Here is a 20,165-nt window from a genome sequence, read left to right as displayed (position 1 = left end):
GCCGCTTACCTAAAAGCTTGACACCCTGCAATGAGACAGGATTGTGTCCCTGCCCTCAGCAAACAAAATAGCTCCCCCCCAAGATACTGAGGTGCCCTGAGGGCTGTGCGGGACCCCCAGTCATTGAAATGAAAAGGGGAGAGGCTCAGGAAAGTTTCAGGGAGCAGACGGGGAGGGGGCAGCACAGGCTCCAGAAGCTCCGTCTCGCTCATTCCTCCACACTACTCCCCTCCCCAATTACACCTGCCTCCCCCCTCCTACGGCTCCTTCACAAGTGTGGGGAAGCTGCGCCCCCTCTGCTCCCCCCATCACAGTTCCTTTAAGACCCCAAGTTGCATGGGGACAGGCTCACCTGCAGCGAAACAAAATGCAGCTGCCCTGGCCGAGTGGAGCCAGGTTGGGGGGCACCGTGGGGACTCCAGAAATGTGCCCCTAGAAGAAATGTGCCTCCCCAGTTGGAGGCAGCCCTCTTTCTGAAGCACCAAGACAGTTCTCTGAATGGAGAGGGGCAGAAAGCGGAGTCCCCTCAAGATCAGTATTGGGACCTGCGGCTTTTCAACTTTTTCATAAATGATCTAGAGTTAGGAGGGAGCAAAGTTTGCTGATGGCAGTAAATTGTCCAGGGTTGTTCAAAGAGAGAGAGATTGCAAGGAGCTCGAAAAGGACTTCTCCAAATGGGGTGAATGGGCAGAAAATACAGTTCATTGTCAATGAGCTTAAAGTGATGTATGTTGGGACAAAAAAATACCTCTTAATGTCATATACAGGCTCATGGGGTCTGAAATGGATCTCTCTGTGTGCTCTGGGAGACCAGGGGAGAGGGGAGCTGGTCGCAGCAGGAGGGGGAGTCTCCCTGGATGCTTCAGCTGATGGCTTCCTCTGATGGTCTCCTGCCCCCCCTTCTCCTCCCTCTGAGTCTGAACAGCTCTCTGCCCCAGCCTCTTCCTGCTCAGCTTGCAACACCTCCCCTCCTCAGCTTCCTCCTCAGCTTGCAACACCTCCCCTCCCATTCTGCTCCCTTTTCTCCCTCTTTCTGCTCATCGCCATCCCACCACCAGTCCCTGGGCTCTGAGCCTTCTTCCCTTTTGTGTTCCCCAGCTGGTGCCTCCCCCCCTGCACCCCTCCAGTCCATGGCAACAGCAGAACAACAAAAGTAAAATCAGTATGATAGCAGTATGAACTGTGGGCCTCTGGTAGGAAAACTCCCTAGCAGCATGACTGAATACAAACGTCTGGGACTATGGGAAAGTACTATCTTCCCCAAACCCCAGAATAAGCAGGAGCTCTGGGGTTGCCCCATGGGGTTCAAGAGTGAAGACTTCCCTGGTCCCTGCAGCCCCTCCGGTCCCCTCTTGCAATTAGGCTTGGGGGAAAATCTCCCATTAAATTACAGCATTTCAAGTTTTTTCCAGAATGCTTAGGAGGCAGGGATGAAGTTCTGGTGAAGAAGCAGTGCGGTGGTGGGGGTGACAGAGTTTGGTGCAAAAACCATCTTGCACGCTTGAGTAGAGCAACTCCAGGGTAGCAGGACTTCTTCAGTAATAGTTTACGGAGCTTTCAAAGCATACAGTTCTCATTGGGTCCCCAGCGAGGCACAAAACTTGGCTCCTGAGAGCAAATCCAGTTTCAGCAGTAGAAAAATACAACACACAGGATATCTAAGTCGGGCACACAAACCGGCAGAAGGGAGCAAGGGAGGAAAGAGGCTGGAAGGACACAGGGCAATGGAGGTGTGTCTTTCGCTTCCTGTCGTCTGGGAGGGAAGTCAGCAACTCGAAATCTGCAGGGGCTTCACGAAGAAAAGCTTTCTTCTTTTTTTCAAAAAAAAATAATATTCATTTTATAACACAAATAAAGAACACAAACAGAAAAACAAACAATGCAAACAGATTATTCTCTTATCCTTATTTTTCTAAACATTGTTAGGTGGGCTTCCCCAAGTCCCACCTATCTGATTTTCATTTGACTTCTTCTTTAGCAGTTTACATATATCATAGTTTCTAACCATCTTTTTTTATCACACTTAAATTAACTTCACATTTTATCACTTACAAATAATATTATTTTAAAATACACTATCTTCTACTTCTAACCCTACAGCCTATATCCACTTCCAAAGCTATTCTAAGATTTAAATATTAACATATTTTTTCAAATATTCCTTAAGCTTCTTCCAATCTTCTTCCACCATCTCTTCTCTCTCGTCTAGGAGTCTCCCAGTCAGTTTGGCAAATTCCATATAGTCCATCATCTTCATCTGCCATTCTTCGATAGTTGGTAAATCTTGTTTCTTCCAATTCCTTTTTCCCCAATTTATCCCAATCCACCATCATGATATTGTGCCCCACATCCCTGGCCCATTCAGTCATTACAGATTTCACTTGTTCATCTCTCGTATGCCATTCCAGCAATAAATTATACATCTTAGATAGGTATTTTGTTTTTGTATCTAATAATTCCATTTCTAGTTTGGATTTCTCTGTTTGAAAACCAATTTTCTTATCCATTTTAAACATTTCATTTATCTGGATGTACTGGAACCAATCATCTAATTTATCTTTCAACGGATCATAAGATTTTAATCTAAATTGGTCCCCTACTTCCATCAAACTATCATTATACTTCAGCCATGTATCTTTCATATTCAACCTTTTATGGGTCTTAGCTTCCAATGGTGATATCCATCTGGGTGTTTTCCTTTCAAACAAATCCCTGTATCTTATCCAAACATCATCCAAAGATTTTCTAATTATATGATTTTTAAATCTTTTGTGAGCTTTTAGCTTGTCATACCATAAATATGCATGCCAACCAAATACATTATCAAAACCTTCTAAATCCAAAACATCTGTATCTTCCAATAAAAATCATTGTTTCAGCCAGCAAAAGGCTGCAGCTTCAAAGTAAATCCTTAAATCTGGCAGGGAGAAACCCCCTCTCTCTTTTACATCTGTTAATAATTTAAACTTAATTCTGGATTTTTCCCCCTGCCAGATAAATGTAGATAATATCTTTTGCCATTCCTTAAAACAATTCAACTTATCAATGATAGGGAGTACTTGGAACAAAAATAGCACCTTAGGCAATACATTCATCTTTATCGCAGAAATTCAGCCCAGCAAAGATAGTTTCAACCTTGTACAAATATCCAAATCTCTTTTGATATCTTTCCATAACTTTTCATAGTTGTCTTTGTACAAATGCATTTTTTGCAGTCATATTTACACCCAGATATTTCACCTTTGTCACAAACTTCAGCCCTGTGGGTTCTTCTAAACTAAGTTTTTCATGTATCGTTATTCCCCCCCCCCCAAACTTTGGTTTTATTCTTATTCAATTTGAAACCTGCAACTTGTCCGAACTGTTGAATTATCTTCAGTGCTTTGATTGCACTGATCTCAGGGTCCTGTAAAGTCAATTCCAAATCATCAGCAAAGACTTTTAACTTATATTGTTCAGTTCCCACTACTATGCCTTTAACTTCCTCATCATTCCTTATCATATTCAGCAGCACCTCTAGGACAGAAATAGAAAGCAGGGGGGGAGGAAGTGGGCACCCTTGCCTGGTTCCCTTCTCAATCCTAATTTCTTCTGAGACCACATTGTTAATTATAATTTTTGCTTTCTGCTCCAAGTAAATTGCATTAAGACCATTAAAAAAATTTTTGACCGATCCCCATATTACACAAGTTCTGTTTCATAAAACTCCAAGAAACATTATCAAAGGCTTTCTCTGCATCAATAAACATAAACATTGCTTTAGGATTCTTTTTTGCCCCTAATCTTTCCAGCACATTCCTAATATTATCTTTCATATGCCTCTCAGATAAAAAACCTGACTGATCTTTATATATGTGCTAATTCAAAATCTTCTTCAATCCTGTAGCCAAAATATTTGCAAATATTTTATAATCCACATTCAACAAGGAAATTGCTCGTTGATTCCTTACTTGAGCTCTATCTGTATCTGCTTTGGGTATCAGAGTGATGAAGGCCTCTTTCCAGGACTCGGGTGCTTTGTCCCCCTTTAATATTTTGTTACAACATCCATCAATGGTTGTATCAGCCAATCCTTAAATATTTTATAATACTTGGAAGTTAAAGCATCAGGTCCCAGTGCTTTGCCTATTTTCATTTGGGCAATAGGAGTATAGCATCTAGATCAAGGGAAGTAATAGTGCCATTGTATTCTGCTCTGGTCAGACCTCACCTGGAGTACTGTGTCCAGTTCTGGGCACCACAGTTCAAGAAGGACACTGACAAACTGGAACGTGTCCAGAGGAGGGCAACCAAAATGGTCAAAGGCCTGGAAACGATGCCTTATGAGGAATGGCTAAGGGAGCTGGGCATGTTTAGCCTGGAGAAGAGGAGGTTAAGGGGTGATATGATAGCCATGTTCAAATATATAAAAGGATGTCACATAGAGGAGGGAGAAAGGTTGTTTTCTGCTGCTCCAGAGAAGCGGACACGGAGCAATGGATCCAAACTACAAGAAAGAAGATTCCACCTAAACATTAGGAAGAACTTCCTGACAGTAAGAGCTGTTTGACAGTGGAATTTGCTGCCAAGGAGTGTGGTGGAGTCTCCTTCTTTGGAGGTCTTTAAGCAGAGGCTTGACAACCATATGTCAGGAGTGCTCTGATGGTGTTTCCTGCTTGGCAGGGGGTTGGACTCGATGGCCCTTGTGGTCTCTTCCAACTCTATGATTCTAATTGCCCCTTCAACTTCTTGTCTTGTAACCAGTTCATTTAGTAGGCTTGTTTTGTCCGCTGGAATTTTCTGCAATCCATTTTTGTCCAAAAACTGTTCCATTTTATCCATTTTTCCTTTTTGTAAAGCTGCTTATAGTACTTTTGAAAACATTTTCTAATCTCTGTTGGGTTCTCAATATTCTTACCATCCTCCATAATATTAATTATTGTACTCTCCTTCTGTCCCCAAGCCAATAATTTTCTGCATTTATTTGCCGATGCAAAAGTCTTTTGTTTCATCAATATAATTTTCCATTCAATTTCTTGGTTTACTATTTGTGAAGACTAAGATTGTAATGGTTTAATTTCCTTTTGAATCTGTTGATTTTTGGGGTTACATCTTAGCTTTTTCTCTTTCTCCTTTGAGACAGAACTTTTTCCTTATGCTCATTCTGATAGAATTCTGTTGAATCAAAATACCTGGCATTACCACTTTACTTGCACCCCTTGCTTCAATTCCAGGATTCAGGTTCAATTCAAAATAGTCCTTTAGGGTCTTTTGAGCTTTATTTACGATCAATTCATTTCTCAGTAAAACATCATGCATCTGCCATCTATAAGTACCCTGTAGAGACAATTTTAACTCTGTCAACACAGCACTACGATCAGAACAAGTCCTTGGGCAAATCTCTGATTTAGTGACTCTTGAGGTCAGGTCCTTAGTTAGTTGTCAGGGAATTGGAGGCTGCGAAAGAGCTGAGGGGGAAGCAGAGAGGCAAGAGTATCTGGTGGCGTGGGAAGGGGCCCCTAGTTCAGAGAATACCTGGGTCCTGGAGAGTTGTATGACTGACGAGGGTCGAGTGGAGGAGTTCCACAATTTCTTCCCCGACAAACCCAAACCCCGGGGTAGATTTTTCCAACAGGTGTTCGGGCCGACGGACGATGAAGAGGATTTCGAGGGATTCCCACCATCTGACAAAGAGGAAGAAGAAGAGGAAAGTGTCTATTGGGGAACACGAGGAACTGTGGGTTTGAGGGAGGACTGGAGGACGGTTTTTGAAGATACGGATGAGGAGGAGGGTAGTTTTCCAGGCTTCACCCCCGCCACTCTGGAGAAGGGTAATTGGGGGTGGTTGATTCTCCCGAGGGGGAGGGGGCCTTTGAGGAGGGGGTGGATGTCAGGGAATTGGAGGCTGCGAAAGAGCTGAGGGGGAAGCAGAGAGGCAAGTACAGAGAGCCCACGCCGGTAATTAGCAGTTTCTCTTCCACGTCAGAGGAGGAAGCTGGGAGGGGGGAGCCAGTACTGGGAACCAGCCACTCACAGAGCAGAGGAAGCAAGAGGCGTGGACTCAGGAAATGGGCTTGCTGGGGGAGACGTAAAAAAAGTCAGACGATTCATCTGACTCCGAGAGATGAAGTGTGTTTTTGAACTCTTGTAACTGCTTTGAAGCTTAGCAATAAATCTCTTGTACAGAGATGGCTGTGTGCCCGGAGCATTATCTCAGTTAGCTTGGCAGCACAACCCCTACATTAGCCATATATAATCCAAACGTAAAAGGTACACACAATACAGTCCTTTTGATGTTGGAAGAATTGACCGCTAATGCCTCACAGTCTCGCAGCTTCGTATAATCACAGGAAGCTTTTTGTCCGATGTGTCGCAGCTCCAACCCCCTCGTTCTCGGAGCTCAAAAACAGAACTTTCCAGGGAGGGGGGAGCCCACTTTTGACACCTGCCAGATTCCATGTCCTCAAAATGCTCGATTTGAGGTTTTTCCAGGGGTCTGCTGCGCTGGAGGAGTTTCCCCTGCCTTTGATATACCGAGGTCTCCTCCGATAAAGAGATCTCCAACTGTGATGGCGAGCGATCAACTGGAAGCCCTTCATGAAGCAAAGCTTTCTGCCGGCTGCTTTGAGGCAAATGTGCATCCCAGAAACAATGTAGTCTAGAAACTGGTATAGGATGAGATCAATATATGCCCAGCCCTAATCCTCACTCACCACCAGAAATACAGATTCACCCTCTCCCCCTCACTATCAAAAGGTACCTTACATCTAAAATTATACTCATTATTGTGGGATATTACCTTCATTATTTCATTACTATACAGTTTTACATATAAACACCAGAACAAATACATGACATGCTTTGAAGATGGATTTTCTGCTGAGTTCATTGCTGTGAAGAAGAGTAAACTCTGAAAGGAACACGTTCCTCACTCCATACATTTAAATGGGTTCTCCACTCTGAGAAGAAGAAGAGTTTGGATTTGATATCCCGCTTTATCACTACCCGAAGGAGTCTCAAAGTGGCTAACATTCTCCTTTCCCTTCCTCTGTGAGGTGAGTGGTGCTGAGACAATTCAAGAAGTGTGACTGGCTCAAGGTCACCCAGCAGCTGCAGGTGGAGGAGCAGAGACACAAACACGTTTCACCAGATTATGAACTACTCTTAACCACTACACCACACTGGCTCTTAGATGTTCCTTAAACACTCCATTATAACTAAAGCACTTTCTGCAATCTTTCCCTTTAAACAGCTTCTCCTCTTTGAGGGTTGATGGGTTTGTAGGGTGTCAACTGTTAAAGTTATTCCTGTCCATGAGTCTGTAGATGTAGGATTCCACTAGGACTGAACCTCTACCTACTTTCCTGATATTTATATGGTTTGTCTTTTGTGTGAGTTTGTTGACATAAATCAAGGCTTCCACTCTGACTGAAGCTCCTTCCACAGGCCATACATTTAAACAGTTTCTGCCCTGTGTGTCTGCTGATGTCTTCTAAGGTTTCCACTATAACTGAAGCTCTTTCCACACTCCATACATTTAAAAGGTTTCTCTCCTGTGTGAGTCCGTTGATGTTGTCTAAGGTCTCCACTCTGACTGAAGTTCTTTCCACACTCGATACATTTATATGGTTTCTGCCCTGTATGAGTCCGTTGATGTTGTCTAAGGTGTCCACTCTGACTGAAGTTCTTTCCACACTCCATACACTGAAAAGGTTTCATCCCTGTGTGAGTTCGTTGATGTGTTCTAAGATATCCTGGGTTACTAAAGCTCTTTCCACACTCGATACATTTATATGGTTTCTCCCCTGTGTGAGTCCGTTGATGTTGTCTAAGGTTTGAACTGAAACTGAAGCTCTTTCCACACTCCATACATTTAAATGGTTTCTGCCCTGTATGAGTCTGTTGATGTTGTCTAAGGTGTCCACTCTGACTGAAGTTCTTTCCACACTCCATACATTTAAATGGTTTCTCTCCTGTGTGAGTCCATTGATGTTGTCTAAGGCCTGCATCGTAACTAAAGCTCTTTCCACACTCCATACATTTATTTTTATTTTTTATTTTTTTTTAATAATTTTTATTATGTTTTTTCAGACGTATACAGAAAAAAGAAGAAAAAGAGAAGCAAAGAAAAAACAAGCAATAGACAAAAAGAAAAAAAAAAATTCATAACCCTTCAACAACTTATTTCAACTTTCTATCGAACTTCCCCACATCTCCCGCACAATGCATTCTTAACAATAAATTTATCAGCAAATTATAACCTTGTTTCATATGTTTCTTTTGTACTTTCAATTGCAGTTTAAGTTTAAATCCCTTATTGCTCGTTTACTCTAAAAACAGAACATATTATCATTTTTAACATTTAAACTTGGGTTCTTTCAATAATGTTATCCAATTTCATAAATGTTACACACTCATTGCTGGGGCTAGCATTTCAAATTATGTGTCATTTTATAGTTCATATAGCTTATAAAATTTTTGCAGATAATTCTTAAATTTTTTCCAGTCCTCCTCCATTGCTTCTTCTCCCAGATCTCGGATTCTGGCAGTCATTTCGGCCAACTCCATATAGTCAATCAGTTGCGTTTGCCACTCTTCCAGTGTGGGCAAATCTTGAGTCTTCCAATGTTTGGCGATCAAAATTCTTGCTGCCGTGGTGGCATACATAAAAAACGTTCTCACACTCCATACATTTAAATGGTTTCTCCCCTGTGTGAGTCCGTTGATGTGATCTAAGGCCTGCATCGTGACTGAAGCTCTTTCCACACTCCATACATGTATATGGTTTCTCCCCTGTATGAGTCCGTTGATGTATTCTAAGGTTTCCAATCTGAATGAAGCTCTTTCCACACTCCATACATCTAAATGGTTTCTCACCTGTGTGAGTTTGATGATGTAAAGTTAGGTGCGCACTTTGACTAAAGCTCTTTCCACACTCCATGCATTTAAATGGTTTCTCCCCAGTGTGAGTCCGTTGATGTTGTCTAAGGTTTGAACTGAAACTGAAGCTCTTTCCACACTCCATACATTTAAATGGTTTCTCTCCTGTGTGAAAATGTTGATGTTTTCTAAGGGTTCCACCCTCACTAAAGCTCTTTCCACAAGCCATGCATTTAAACGGTTTCTCCCCTGTATGTGTACGTTGATGTATTCTAAGGTTTCCATTCTGACTGAAGCTCTTTCCACACTCCATACATTTAAATGGTTTCTCCCCTGTGCGAGTCCTTTGGTGTAATTTAAGGCTTCCACTCTGACTGAAGCTCTTCCCACACTCCCTGCATTGGAATCCTTTCTTACCCATGGCAGTCCGCTGATGTATTCTAGGTTTTTCACTATCAGTCAAACTCTTTCCACACTTCAAATCCTTAAAAGGTTTCTCTCCTGTGAGTTTGTTGATGTGAGCTATGTGTGCTCATTCAGTGAAGCATATTCCACATTTCTCACATTTCAATGTCTATTCCTGTCCCCTGGAATTCTGACATTCTTCTGTAACACCTTCTTCAGAGTGGGCAGAGAGGAAGTCCTTTTTGGATTCCAAGGAAGAGAACAAAGGGAAAAGAACAAATCAAACACTATTTGCCCTTCTCTTATTTCACACATCTCCTACATTCCCCCGCTTCCTACCCATGTTCCCAATTTTTATGAAATAATAATAATAACAACAATAATAATAATAATTTATTATTTATACCCTGCCCATCTGGCTGGGCTTCCCCAGCCACTCTGGGCAGCTTCCAGAAAAACATGAAAATACTGTAATACATCAAACATTAAAAGCTTCCCTAAAAAGGGCTGCCTTCAGATGTCTTCTAAAAGTCTGGTAGTTGTTTATCTCTTTGACATCTGGTGGGAGGGCGTTCTACAGGGAGGGTGCCACTACCGAGAAGGCCCTCTGCCTGGTTCCCTGTAACTTTGCTTCTTGCAGTGAGGGAACCGCCAGAAGGTCCTCAGAGCTGGACCTCAGTGTCCAGGCAGAACAATGAGGGGTGGAGACGCTCCTTCAGGTATACTGGACCGAGGATGTTTAGGGCTTTAAAGGTCAGCACAAACACTTTGAATTGTGCTCAGAAACGTACTGGCAGCCAATGTAGGTCTTTCAAGACCGATGTTATGTGGTCTCGGTGGCCGCTCCCAGTCCCCAGTCTAGCTGCTGCATTGTGGATTAGTTTTAGTTTCTGGGTCACCTTCAAAGGTAGCCCCACGTATAGCGCATTGAAGTCCAAGCGGGAGATAACCAGAGCATGCACCACTCTGACAAGGCAGTCCACAGGCAGATAGGGTCTCAGCCTGCGTACCAGATAGAGCTGGTAGACAGCTGCCCTGGACACAGAATTGACCTGCGCCTCCATGGACAGCTGTGAGTCCAAAATGACTCCCAGGCTGCGCACCTGGTCCTTCAGGGGCACAGTTACCCCATTCAGGACCAGGAAATCCTCCACACCTGCCCGCCTCCTGTCCCCCAAAAGCAGTACTTCTATCTTGTCAGGATTCAACCTCAATCTGTTAGCCACCATCCATCCTCCAACTGCCTCCAGACACTCACACAGGACCTTCACCGCCTTCACTGGTTCTGATTTGAAGGAGAGGTAGAGCTGGGTATCATCCGCATATGGATTAACACCCAGCCCAAACCCCCTGATGATCTCTCCCAGCGACTTCATGTAGATGTTGAAAAGCATGGGGGAGAGTACAGAATCCTGAGGCACCCCACAAGTGAGAGCCCAGTGGTCTGAACACTCATCCCCCAACACCATTTTCTGGACACGGCCCAGGAGAAAGGAGCAGAACCACTGTAGGACAGTGCCCCCAGCTCAATGGTATCAAAGGCCGCTGACAGATCCAGCAGAACTAGGAAACCTTTGTCCCTAGCCTACCAGAGATCATCAACCAGTGCGACCAAGGCAGTTTCAGTCCCATGATGAGGCCTGAATCCCAACTGGAAGGGATCCAAATGGTTGTTCAGCAACTACTCGCTCAATCACCTTGCCCAAGAATGGAAGATTTGAGACTCAGCGATAGTTGGGCATCGTGGCCGCATCTAAAAATGGTTTTTTAAGAAGCGGTTTAAGAACTGCCTCTTTCAGCGGGTCTGGAAAGGCTCCCTCATGGAGGGAAGCATTCACCACGCCATGAAGCCCATCACCCAGCCCTTCCTGGCTAGCTTTTATCAGCCAGGATGGGCAAGGATCAAGGAGACAAGTGGTTGGTTTCACTCGTCCAAGCAGTCTGTCCACATCCTTGGGGGTAACAGGTTGGAATTGATCCCACACAACTTGACTAGACAGACTCTAGCACTCTCCCGCCCCGGCCCTGATGCCACGGTGGAGTCTACCTGAGCGACTTGAGTGACCTGAGTGAATCTGAGCGGCTTTATCTGTAAAAAACTTTGCAAAATCATTGCAGGAGATCATGTGGGCCACACTGAGCCCTGATGGAGCAGGTGGTTCTGCTAAATTGCGAACCACCTGAAAAAGTCTCCTGCTGCTGTTTTCTGCAGATGCAATAGAGGCGGTGAAGAAAGTAGTTTTCGCCGTCACTACCGCCACTTGGTAGGCTCAACATTCAGTTCTAACCTGGTCAGATTCAGAATGGGTCATCCGCCACCGGTGCTCTAGCCGTCTCAACGATTGTTCCATTGCCCTCAGATCCATGGAAAACCACGGGGCTGTTCGGGCTCCATGCAATCAGAGAGGGTGCTTCGGAGCCAGTCAATAGCCCAGGTTAACTCCACATTCCAGCAGGCCACCAGGGAATCATGGGATAAAGCATGTCCTACCACTCTCTGGAAACCATTTGGATTCATTATATGGTGGGAGCAGACCATCCAAATCGGTCCCACCTCCCTGCAGAGGGGAAGGGTCGCGGAGAAGTCCAGTTGCACCAGGAAGTGATCTGACCATGGCACTTCTTTTGTTTTGCTTTTACTTAATAATAATAATAATAATAATAATAATAATAATAATAATAATAATAATATTATATTATTTATACCCCACCCATCTGGCTGGGTTTCCCCAGCCACACTTAGTGTCAGATCATGAACATCCATAGCGGTAAACAGCAGGTCCAAGGCATGTCTGCGGCTATGGGTTGGGCCAGACTTATTCAGGGACAGCCCCATGGAGGCCATGCTTTCCACAAAGTCCCGAGCGGCCCCTTGTAAGATCGTGTCGGCATGGATGTTAAAATCCCCTAGGACAACCAAACTAGGTGTCTCCAGGAGAACATCCACCATGACCTGAATCAGCTCGGGCAGGGAATCCTTGATGAAGCGGGGGGGGGGTTGGTACACCAAAAGGAATCCTGTACTGCCCCTATTGCCCAACTTCCAGAACATGCACTCAGAAAACTGGGTCTTCTCAATAGGATGCCTGGTGCAAACTAATGACTTTCTAAAAATCACTGCAAACCCCCTCCCCGCCCACATGACCTGGGTTGCTGTGTGTAAGAGAAACCTGGCGGACAAGCAGCGGCAAGAACAGGCCCATCTGCTTCATCCAACCAAGCCTCTGTTACATATGCCAGGTCAAGTCCTCCATCCACGATCAAGTCACGGATCACAGTGGTTTTATGGATCATTGACCTGGCATTGCACAGCAGCACCTTCAGGTTGTGTGGGTATCCCTTTGCTGATTCCAGTATTCCGTCTGGTCAAGACCAGGCCTGGAGGCAGGGATAGTCCTCAAACAATGACTAAGCCCGCTTCTTCGGTAATGACGTGGTCTGGTCTTAGCGTAACTCCTCCTCCTACCCGTGATCACTGAGATTGGTTGCCCCAGTACACCCACCCACCCCCCGTGGAACTTGCCCCAGCCATTTTGTTTGTTGGGACCCACTCCCAGGCAGCCCTGACCCCTCCCCTTAAAATCAAATTAAAACCTATACAAAAAACAAACTAACAAAACAATAAATCAAACAAAAAAGAGAGAATGTTACAAACACACCATATTTAATTAAATTAAACAAATTCCCACACCCAACTAAACACCCACCCCACCCCTCTTACGCACAGCAAATGAAAAAGCAATGTCATCACATGATAGTAATGCATCACCACCCGTTCATAATCCTCAATCATCGTTAATAAAGCAGGATGATCTTGGAATACAGCCTTTTCAAATCAATTGTTTCCTCACAGGAAAGGCAGCTGCTCTCTGTCCGTGAACAGGCCCTCTCTTTCTCTGGTTCATCGTTCCTTTGGACATGCCCCATCCTCTGCATCATAATCCTCCATCCACCTCTAGATCTTTATGAATCACCTGCACAGTCTCATTGGCCACAAGAGGTCCATGTGGACCATTTTGGGAGGCCCAGGTCTACATCTTCTCCAGGGACTGTGGTCTGGGTCAGTCCGAGAACTAGTGACAAGGCTTGGTGCTTGGGGTCAGCTGAATGGGTGCTCAGGGAAGCTCCTGTTCTTAGAGATGGACCTCCATCTACATGCCTCACATTGCATGGAGAGAGCAGGAGAAGCAGAAGAAAAGCAGCTGGCACATGGGAATCCCAGATGGAAACACCCACCCCAATTCTTCTTTATAATAATGATGTGCTGCCTGATCTTGTGCCCCTCTTCTGACACAGGACTATCCTAATCTGGCACTGACAAAGCTGGATATTCAAGGCAAAGGGATAACTGTCAGTGTTTGTAAAAAGCAAAAAAAAAGGAGGAAAATGTTCTGACCTCCCTTTGCCTCTTCAGCCTGGTCCTCGGACCCTTGTCGGCACAAAAAGAGTCCACGAGAATGTCCTTGCAGAGTTTTATTCTTAAAAGTCTTTGTGCAAAACACGACTGAATAACTCCACACACCAGCACCAAACACCAGCCTCAGCAACAAACTAACATTTCTCACTTATTTATACAACTTGGTGCAGACCGCTGAGTCATGCTGACCCAGCTTTATTCGCATTAAAGAAACAGCGGCCATTTTAGCCGTGACACCCCTTCTGTTTCTTTAAATGCGAAAAACCCCAACAGAAGCAATACATACATACATTATATACATAAACCCGGTTTTGTCATCAGTTCATTATGGCATGTTGCTGGCAAAGGCTTGGTGAACAAATCAGCAATATTATCTTGTGATTGACAATACTCCAGTTTGATTACCCCATTCTGTACACAATCTCTAACATTCGCATGACGGATAGCAATATGTTTTGATGCGGATTTCATTATTTCCGAGCTCGCTAATGCAATGCACGATTGGCTATCTTCATACACTTGGATAGGCAAATCAACTTTACAATCTAGATCTTTTAGTATCTGTATAAACCACATGATTTCATTGCATGCTAGCGACAGGCTCCCATATTCTGCCTCACAGGATGAGGTTGCAACAAATCCTTGTTTCTTTGACCTCCACCCAATTATGGAATTGGCAAACATCATAACCATTCCACTTGTAGATTTTCTGGTAGCTACACAGCTTCCCCAGTCCGCATCAACAAATACTTCTAGTTTTTCGTCTTGTGTACTAGATATCTTCAAACATACATTTAATGTCCCCTTTAGATATCTGATAAGCCTTTTCAAAGCACACCAATCAGCAGTACTGGGTTTAGATACACGTTGACTCAGAACATTTGTAGCACATGCAATGTCTGGCCTTGACCACTGGCTTAAATATAACAGTGATCCTATTTTTGAGTGATACAACTCAGGCTGATCAAATTTATCATCACACACTGTCTTTGGGAAATCTGGTGTCATGGGAGTCTGAACTGGCTTGCAGTTTTCCATGCCAAACTGCTCTATCAAACGAAGAATTTTTTCTTTCTGACTCAATAGGAAGCTTCCACCAGCTTCCTGCCTTACTTCTACTCCCAAGTAATTGCTTACAGGCCCCAAGGCTTTAAGCTTAAACCTCTTTTCCAGTTGACTTGTGAGCTTCTGGATCTCATCTGTGGAACTCCCTGCCACAAGCAAATCATCAACAAAGACTAAGAGCATTAGATATTTGTTGCCTGATCCCTTGGTGTACAGGCATGGATCAGCCACACTCCTTTTAAAACCAAGTTTTACAAGGGCTTCATTTAAACACTGGTTCCAACACCTTCCACTTTGTTTGAGACCATAAACAGCCTTTCTCAAACGCCAGACTGCAGCATTCTCCTCTTCAAACCCAGGGGGTTGTCTCATTAATACTTCATGGTCTAAATTTGCATGCAGATATGCAGCATCAACATCAAAATGGTGCACTGTTAGTTGTCTTACAGCAGCAATGGAAAGCATTAAGCGAAAAGTTTCACTCTTTACAGTGGGAGAAAACACTTCATCATAACTCTCCCCTTTAATCTGAGTGAACCCTCTGGCTACTAATCTGGCTCGAAAACGTGGTTCCCCAGATGCAAGGGTTTTCCTTTTGTAAACCCACTTGCATGACACCACTCTGCCACCAGGTGGCGGCATTATGACCTCAAACACTTTGTTACGTTTAAAAGAGTCCATTTCTTCTTTCATAGCTTGTTCCCACAAAGCACGTTCCCCAGGGGGTAAGTCTAAGACTTCATTATAACTTTGTGGTTCCACACAACTCACATTGCATACTCTCACTCCTCCTAGGGTCAAACGCTGAGGAGGTACACCCTTGTTTGAACGCTGGGAGCGCCTAGGCACTATTACTTCTTCTTCCCCCCTTATCTCTGGCTCTTCTTCCTCTTCCTCTAGAGAAGTATTATCTTTTGCCACATCTTTTGGGGAAATCTGTGCCTCCTCCTCCTCCTGCTCCTGCATTGCCAATGGCTGAGAAGAAGCCTCTTCTCTTACTTGCAGGGGCAGTAGGCAATCTGGGTTGGCATGGATCACAGTCCATCTGTCCTGGTCAGCGAAGTCTGCACTTCGTGACAGAACTACTCATCCTGGGCGTAAATTGAAACGCCACCCTTTGCTATAGGACTGATATCCCACAAACCGCAGTCTCTGCGCTCTAGCACCCCCTTTCTGGCGCTGAGCTTTGGGGATGTTTACATGTGCCCAAGCACCCCAGTTATGGAGCATTGTCCACTCTGGTTCTTTCCCAAACAACACACGATAAGGAATATCTTTTATAGAGCTAGACCAGGTTCTATTAATCAAAAAGTTCGCTGTCAGAAAAGCCTCGCCCCACAGCCTATGGTTGTGACCCAATCCTGCATCCACTAGCAGGCAGTCCTTTACTGACTGTATTACAGCCCCACGCCTTTCACACAGACCATTTTCAGCAGGGCTATAAGGGTTAGTCAAACGATGAGTGATCCCCTTACGTCGCAACCATGTCCCAAATTGTTTGTTCAGAAATTCTCCACCCCTATCTGTTTGCAACTGCACAACAGGGCGAGCAAAGAGCTTTTCAGCTTGGGCAACCCATTCTCTGAATGTGGGGAAACACTCAGATTTCTGCTTTAACAAAAACAACCAACTAAAACGTGATTTATCATCAATTACCAGAAAAGCATATCTGGCGCCTCCTTCAGTCTTCTGTGGAAAAGGGCCTATCACGTCACAATGGACAAGTTCTAAAACCTCTTTAGATACTCTGTCACTTTTAGAAGCCACAGGCTTCCTCTTAGATTTGGCCATTTTACATACATTGCAATCTAGGAAACAGTTACAGCTGTTTACTTTTAGGTTCTTGCACACCTTTTGCATCTCTGAAAGCACACGGAAATTGGCGTGACCCAGTTTTCTGTGCAGTTCATGTACACACCCCTTATGAACTGGCAAATTATCCTGAACCACCTGGGCTGCTTTAACAGGCTTGTCCTGCATTACATATAACCCATTTTCCAACTTTGCATGGCCACATACCTGAGTTCCATTCTTTATCAGACAGCCATCCCGTGTGAAGTTAACACTATACCCTGCATTAATCAAACAGCTTACAGACAGCAAACAATAGTCCAAACTGCTGACAAACAGAGTCTCTGGTAGAGTAGTGTTCAAGCACTGCAGGAAACATGTTCCCTGGCCATCAATCTTGCTTCTACGACCATCAGCAAGATAAATTGAGTCTTTTCCATCAGCTGGCTTCCCCAGGGTCTTAAAGTCCTCCCGACTGTTGCAGATAATCCTGCTGCTCCCAGAGTCCAGCAACCATGTTCCTCGAGGTATCTTCCTCTCCTCTCGAGAAAATGCAGAAACAAACTGAGCAGAACGTGTGTTCTTCTTCTCTGAAGAGAACCCCTTCTGCTTACGTTTCTGCGTTGATTGCTGTCTCTGCTCCACGTCGTCTCCTGGAAGTCTTGCCCTGCATTGACGTTGGAGATGCCCGGGTTGGTTGCATCTATAGCATCTCCTCACTGCCATGGCCAAGTCCAAACCTTGGCGTTGCTCCATTGGCAGATTCTACTGCTGGCCCCCTCGACTGTAACTCCTCCGCTCTTGGAGTTCAGCTTGTTTATCTGACCTTCTTTCTGCTTCTTCGGTCAATCTTCCAACCACATACTCAAGGGTCAGATCTCGGGGACGCATACTCTCCATGCTGTTAATCACGGGCAACCTGCTTTCAGGCAAACTTGAAAGAATAATGTAGGTTTGGTCAGTCTCATCATAACGCTTACCTCTCTGCTGTAGTTGAAGAAACAGAGATTTCAGCGTTTGAAGATGAGTTGCCAAACTCTCACCTTCTTTCATAACAGTCCTGAACAGCCTTCTGGTCAGAGAAATTATAGTTCCAGCAGTTTCTCTGACATGCATTGCCCTTAATAAATTCCAGCACTCAAACGCTGTGCTGGCATTTGCTACATGCAATAACAGAGTTGCTCAAACACAGCATAATTTGGGCACGAGCCCTTTCATCTAGCCGTTTTTTCTCAGCAGAGTCAGTCCTCAAAACCTCAGTTTCAACACAGTCCCATAGTCCATCTCTCCTTAACAACTGCTGCATTTTAATTGACCAACTCAGCCAGTTGCTTTCTGAGAGAATTTCAAAAGGGATGCCTCCCCCAATATTTACAACTTGGGAAGACTGGAAATCTGCCATCTCTGCTGGTGCTTGCTGAGCCCCTTCTGTGGGGCCTCCAGCAAACTCTCCAGACTCTCTCTTTAGAGTCCCACTAGATGGTCTTGGCTGGCACTCACCAGCTTCTAGCTGCTGCCTCTGTTGACTCTCAGGTACCCGCCTGGCTCTGCAACTGGTGTAGCCGCTCTGTGAGTCACCTACTGTGGTCCTCTAGCAGTTCAAACTGTTCCAGTAGCCGACGCTGGGTGCTTTTCTGGTCCTCAGATCCTAGCTGCTCCAGCGTCGCTGCAGACAGTTACAGCTTGCCACCAACGCACAGCCACCGGCTCCATACACCACCAGGACTCACCAGCTCCCTGCTGAGATGCTGTCAGTCGTTTTGCACTCTGCACATGCTCAGAAACACTGGGCCCATAACCTGTCAGTGTTTGTAAAAAGCAAAAAAAAGGAGGAAAAGGTTCTGACCTCCCTTTGCCTCTTCAGCCTGGTCCTCGGACCCTTGTCGGCACAAAAAGAGTCCACGAGAATGTCCTTGCAGAGTTTTATTCTTAAAAGTCTTTGTGCAAAACACGACTGAATAACTCCACACACCAGCACCAAACACCAGCCTCAGCAACAAACTAACATTTCTCACTTATATATACAACTTGGTGCAGACCGCTGAGTCATGCTGACCCAGCTTTATTCGCATTAAAGAAACAGCGGCCATTTTAGCCATGACAATAACTGTGCTTAATGAAAAGTTCAACCTTGTAACACTGTGCTAAAGGATCTTCACTCGCTCTCAGTGCATTTCGGAGCACAATTCAAACTGTTTGTGCTGATCTTTAAATTGTCATGGTTGCATCTTTCAGGCAAGAAAAGTATTGATCTGACTGTTAGAGGACATTCGGCACAGAAACATGTGTGTATACCTTTAAGAAGTTTCTGGGATTAATTGGCTGCAGGTGACCGTTGCTATAAAGGAAAAAGCTGAGTTTTGTTGCCTTGCCTGCAGGAATAACATCCACCAGAGCTTGTGTTTATTTGTTTAGTAATAAAGTCTTTGTTTTTCCGTTTGGTGTTTTTACACCTATGTCTCCTGGAGTCACTCTGTCCTCTGCCACCGGCTGGCATCCCCCTCCAATAGGTTATGGGCCCAGTCCCCAGTCTTGAGTGGGCAGAGACAGAGCGTGAAAAGAACCCAGAGACTGGAAGCAACTCAGCGTTTCTCAAGCAGCTGGCTGTGTGAAGGCATCGGCAGGGAGTGTCTGTTTGGGACCAGGAGCCGAACATTTCTTCAAGCCACGTGTGAGTAAGAACTGAGTGGAAAGCTGAAGGCTGGGTGGTGCCATGGCTGGACTTGGAGCTGGAGCTCAAGGGGGAGCTTCCTATTTTCCAGTAGAGAAACTGGGAGAGTCCAATTATATGTCATGGAGTTTACAGATGCAGGCGTTTTTAAAGAAAGAACAATGTTGGACTGCAATTGTTAACCCTCCTGTAAAAGAGGAGGATGAAGAAGTAGATGAAGCAGACCAAAGGCTGGAGGACAAAGCCTATGCCAATTTAATTCTGAGTTTAGAGAAGTCTCAGTTATCTCATGTGCGAGACCTTGAAACAGCAAGTGAGATTTGGCAAGCACTGAGAGCAATACATATTAGAGACACTGCTGGCAGCAAAATTACTCTAATGAGAGCTCTGTACCGAGCCAGACTAAGTGAGGGTGAATGTGTTTCAACACATCTTCAAAGAATGCGTGATTTATTTTCACAGTTAAATGAACTTGGGGAACTTTTTTCTGAACAGAGAAAAGTTTATATTGTGCTGTCTTCACTTCCTGAGTCATGGGACAATTTAGTGATGACTCTGGAAGCAATCCCAGAAAGCCAATTAACAATGCATTTCTTAACTGGCCGTTTGCTTGATGAGGAGGAAAGACGCCATGAGAGGAAGGCCACAACCCCTCACCGTAACTCCAGAAATGGGAGGCAGTCCAGTAAAAGATATGCAACTGAGGAGGAGCGGCATCCTAAAGAGGTTGTAGACCACAGAGAGGAAGCAGCGTTCACAGTTAGAAGATGCTATCGTTGTGGGTCAACCAAGCATTTAGTACGACAGTGCACTGTGTCTGTGGGAGAAAATACAAGACAAGGGCGGCCTGCGTTTGCTGGGAAGCGAGGAAACAGGAAGAATCGAATCCAGTATGTTTCTGCAGCAGTTCGAGGCACCAGTCACGACGTTGGACAAGACTGGATTTTAGACTCAGCA

At 44.8% G+C, this 20,165-nt stretch overlaps 2 protein-coding genes across 17 annotated transcripts in view; both read right to left on the bottom strand.

Moving 5' to 3' along the window:
* Positions 1-20,165, bottom strand: part of LOC309378719 (uncharacterized protein) — a 61,407-nt gene that overhangs the window by 18,633 nt on the left and 22,609 nt on the right. The window lies entirely within an intron of this gene.
* Positions 2,373-20,165, bottom strand: part of LOC309378709 (uncharacterized protein) — an 89,503-nt gene continuing 71,710 nt past the window's right edge. For 15 of the 16 annotated variants that reach the window (XM_081927307.1, XM_081927305.1, XM_081927308.1 and 12 more), the window contains 2 exons: positions 8,654-9,502; positions 2,373-8,001 (listed from right to left, as the gene is read on the bottom strand). In XM_081927307.1, coding sequence (XP_081783433.1) covers positions 7,435-8,001; positions 8,654-9,280 — 1,194 coding nt within the window. In that variant the 5' untranslated portion in view covers positions 9,281-9,502 and the 3' untranslated portion in view covers positions 2,373-7,434. Of the gene's footprint in view, positions 8,002-8,653; positions 10,787-20,165 lie in introns of those variants that run through there. The other variant, XM_081927302.1, reaches the window with a different exon arrangement.

The sequence above is a fragment of the Podarcis melisellensis genome (assembly GCF_964234715.1).
Source record: "Podarcis melisellensis genome assembly, chromosome: 10".
Lineage (NCBI taxonomy): Eukaryota > Metazoa > Chordata > Lepidosauria > Squamata > Lacertidae > Podarcis > Podarcis melisellensis.
The sequence above is the reverse complement of the archived record's forward strand: the minus strand, read 5'-3'. Positions and strand labels throughout refer to the sequence as shown.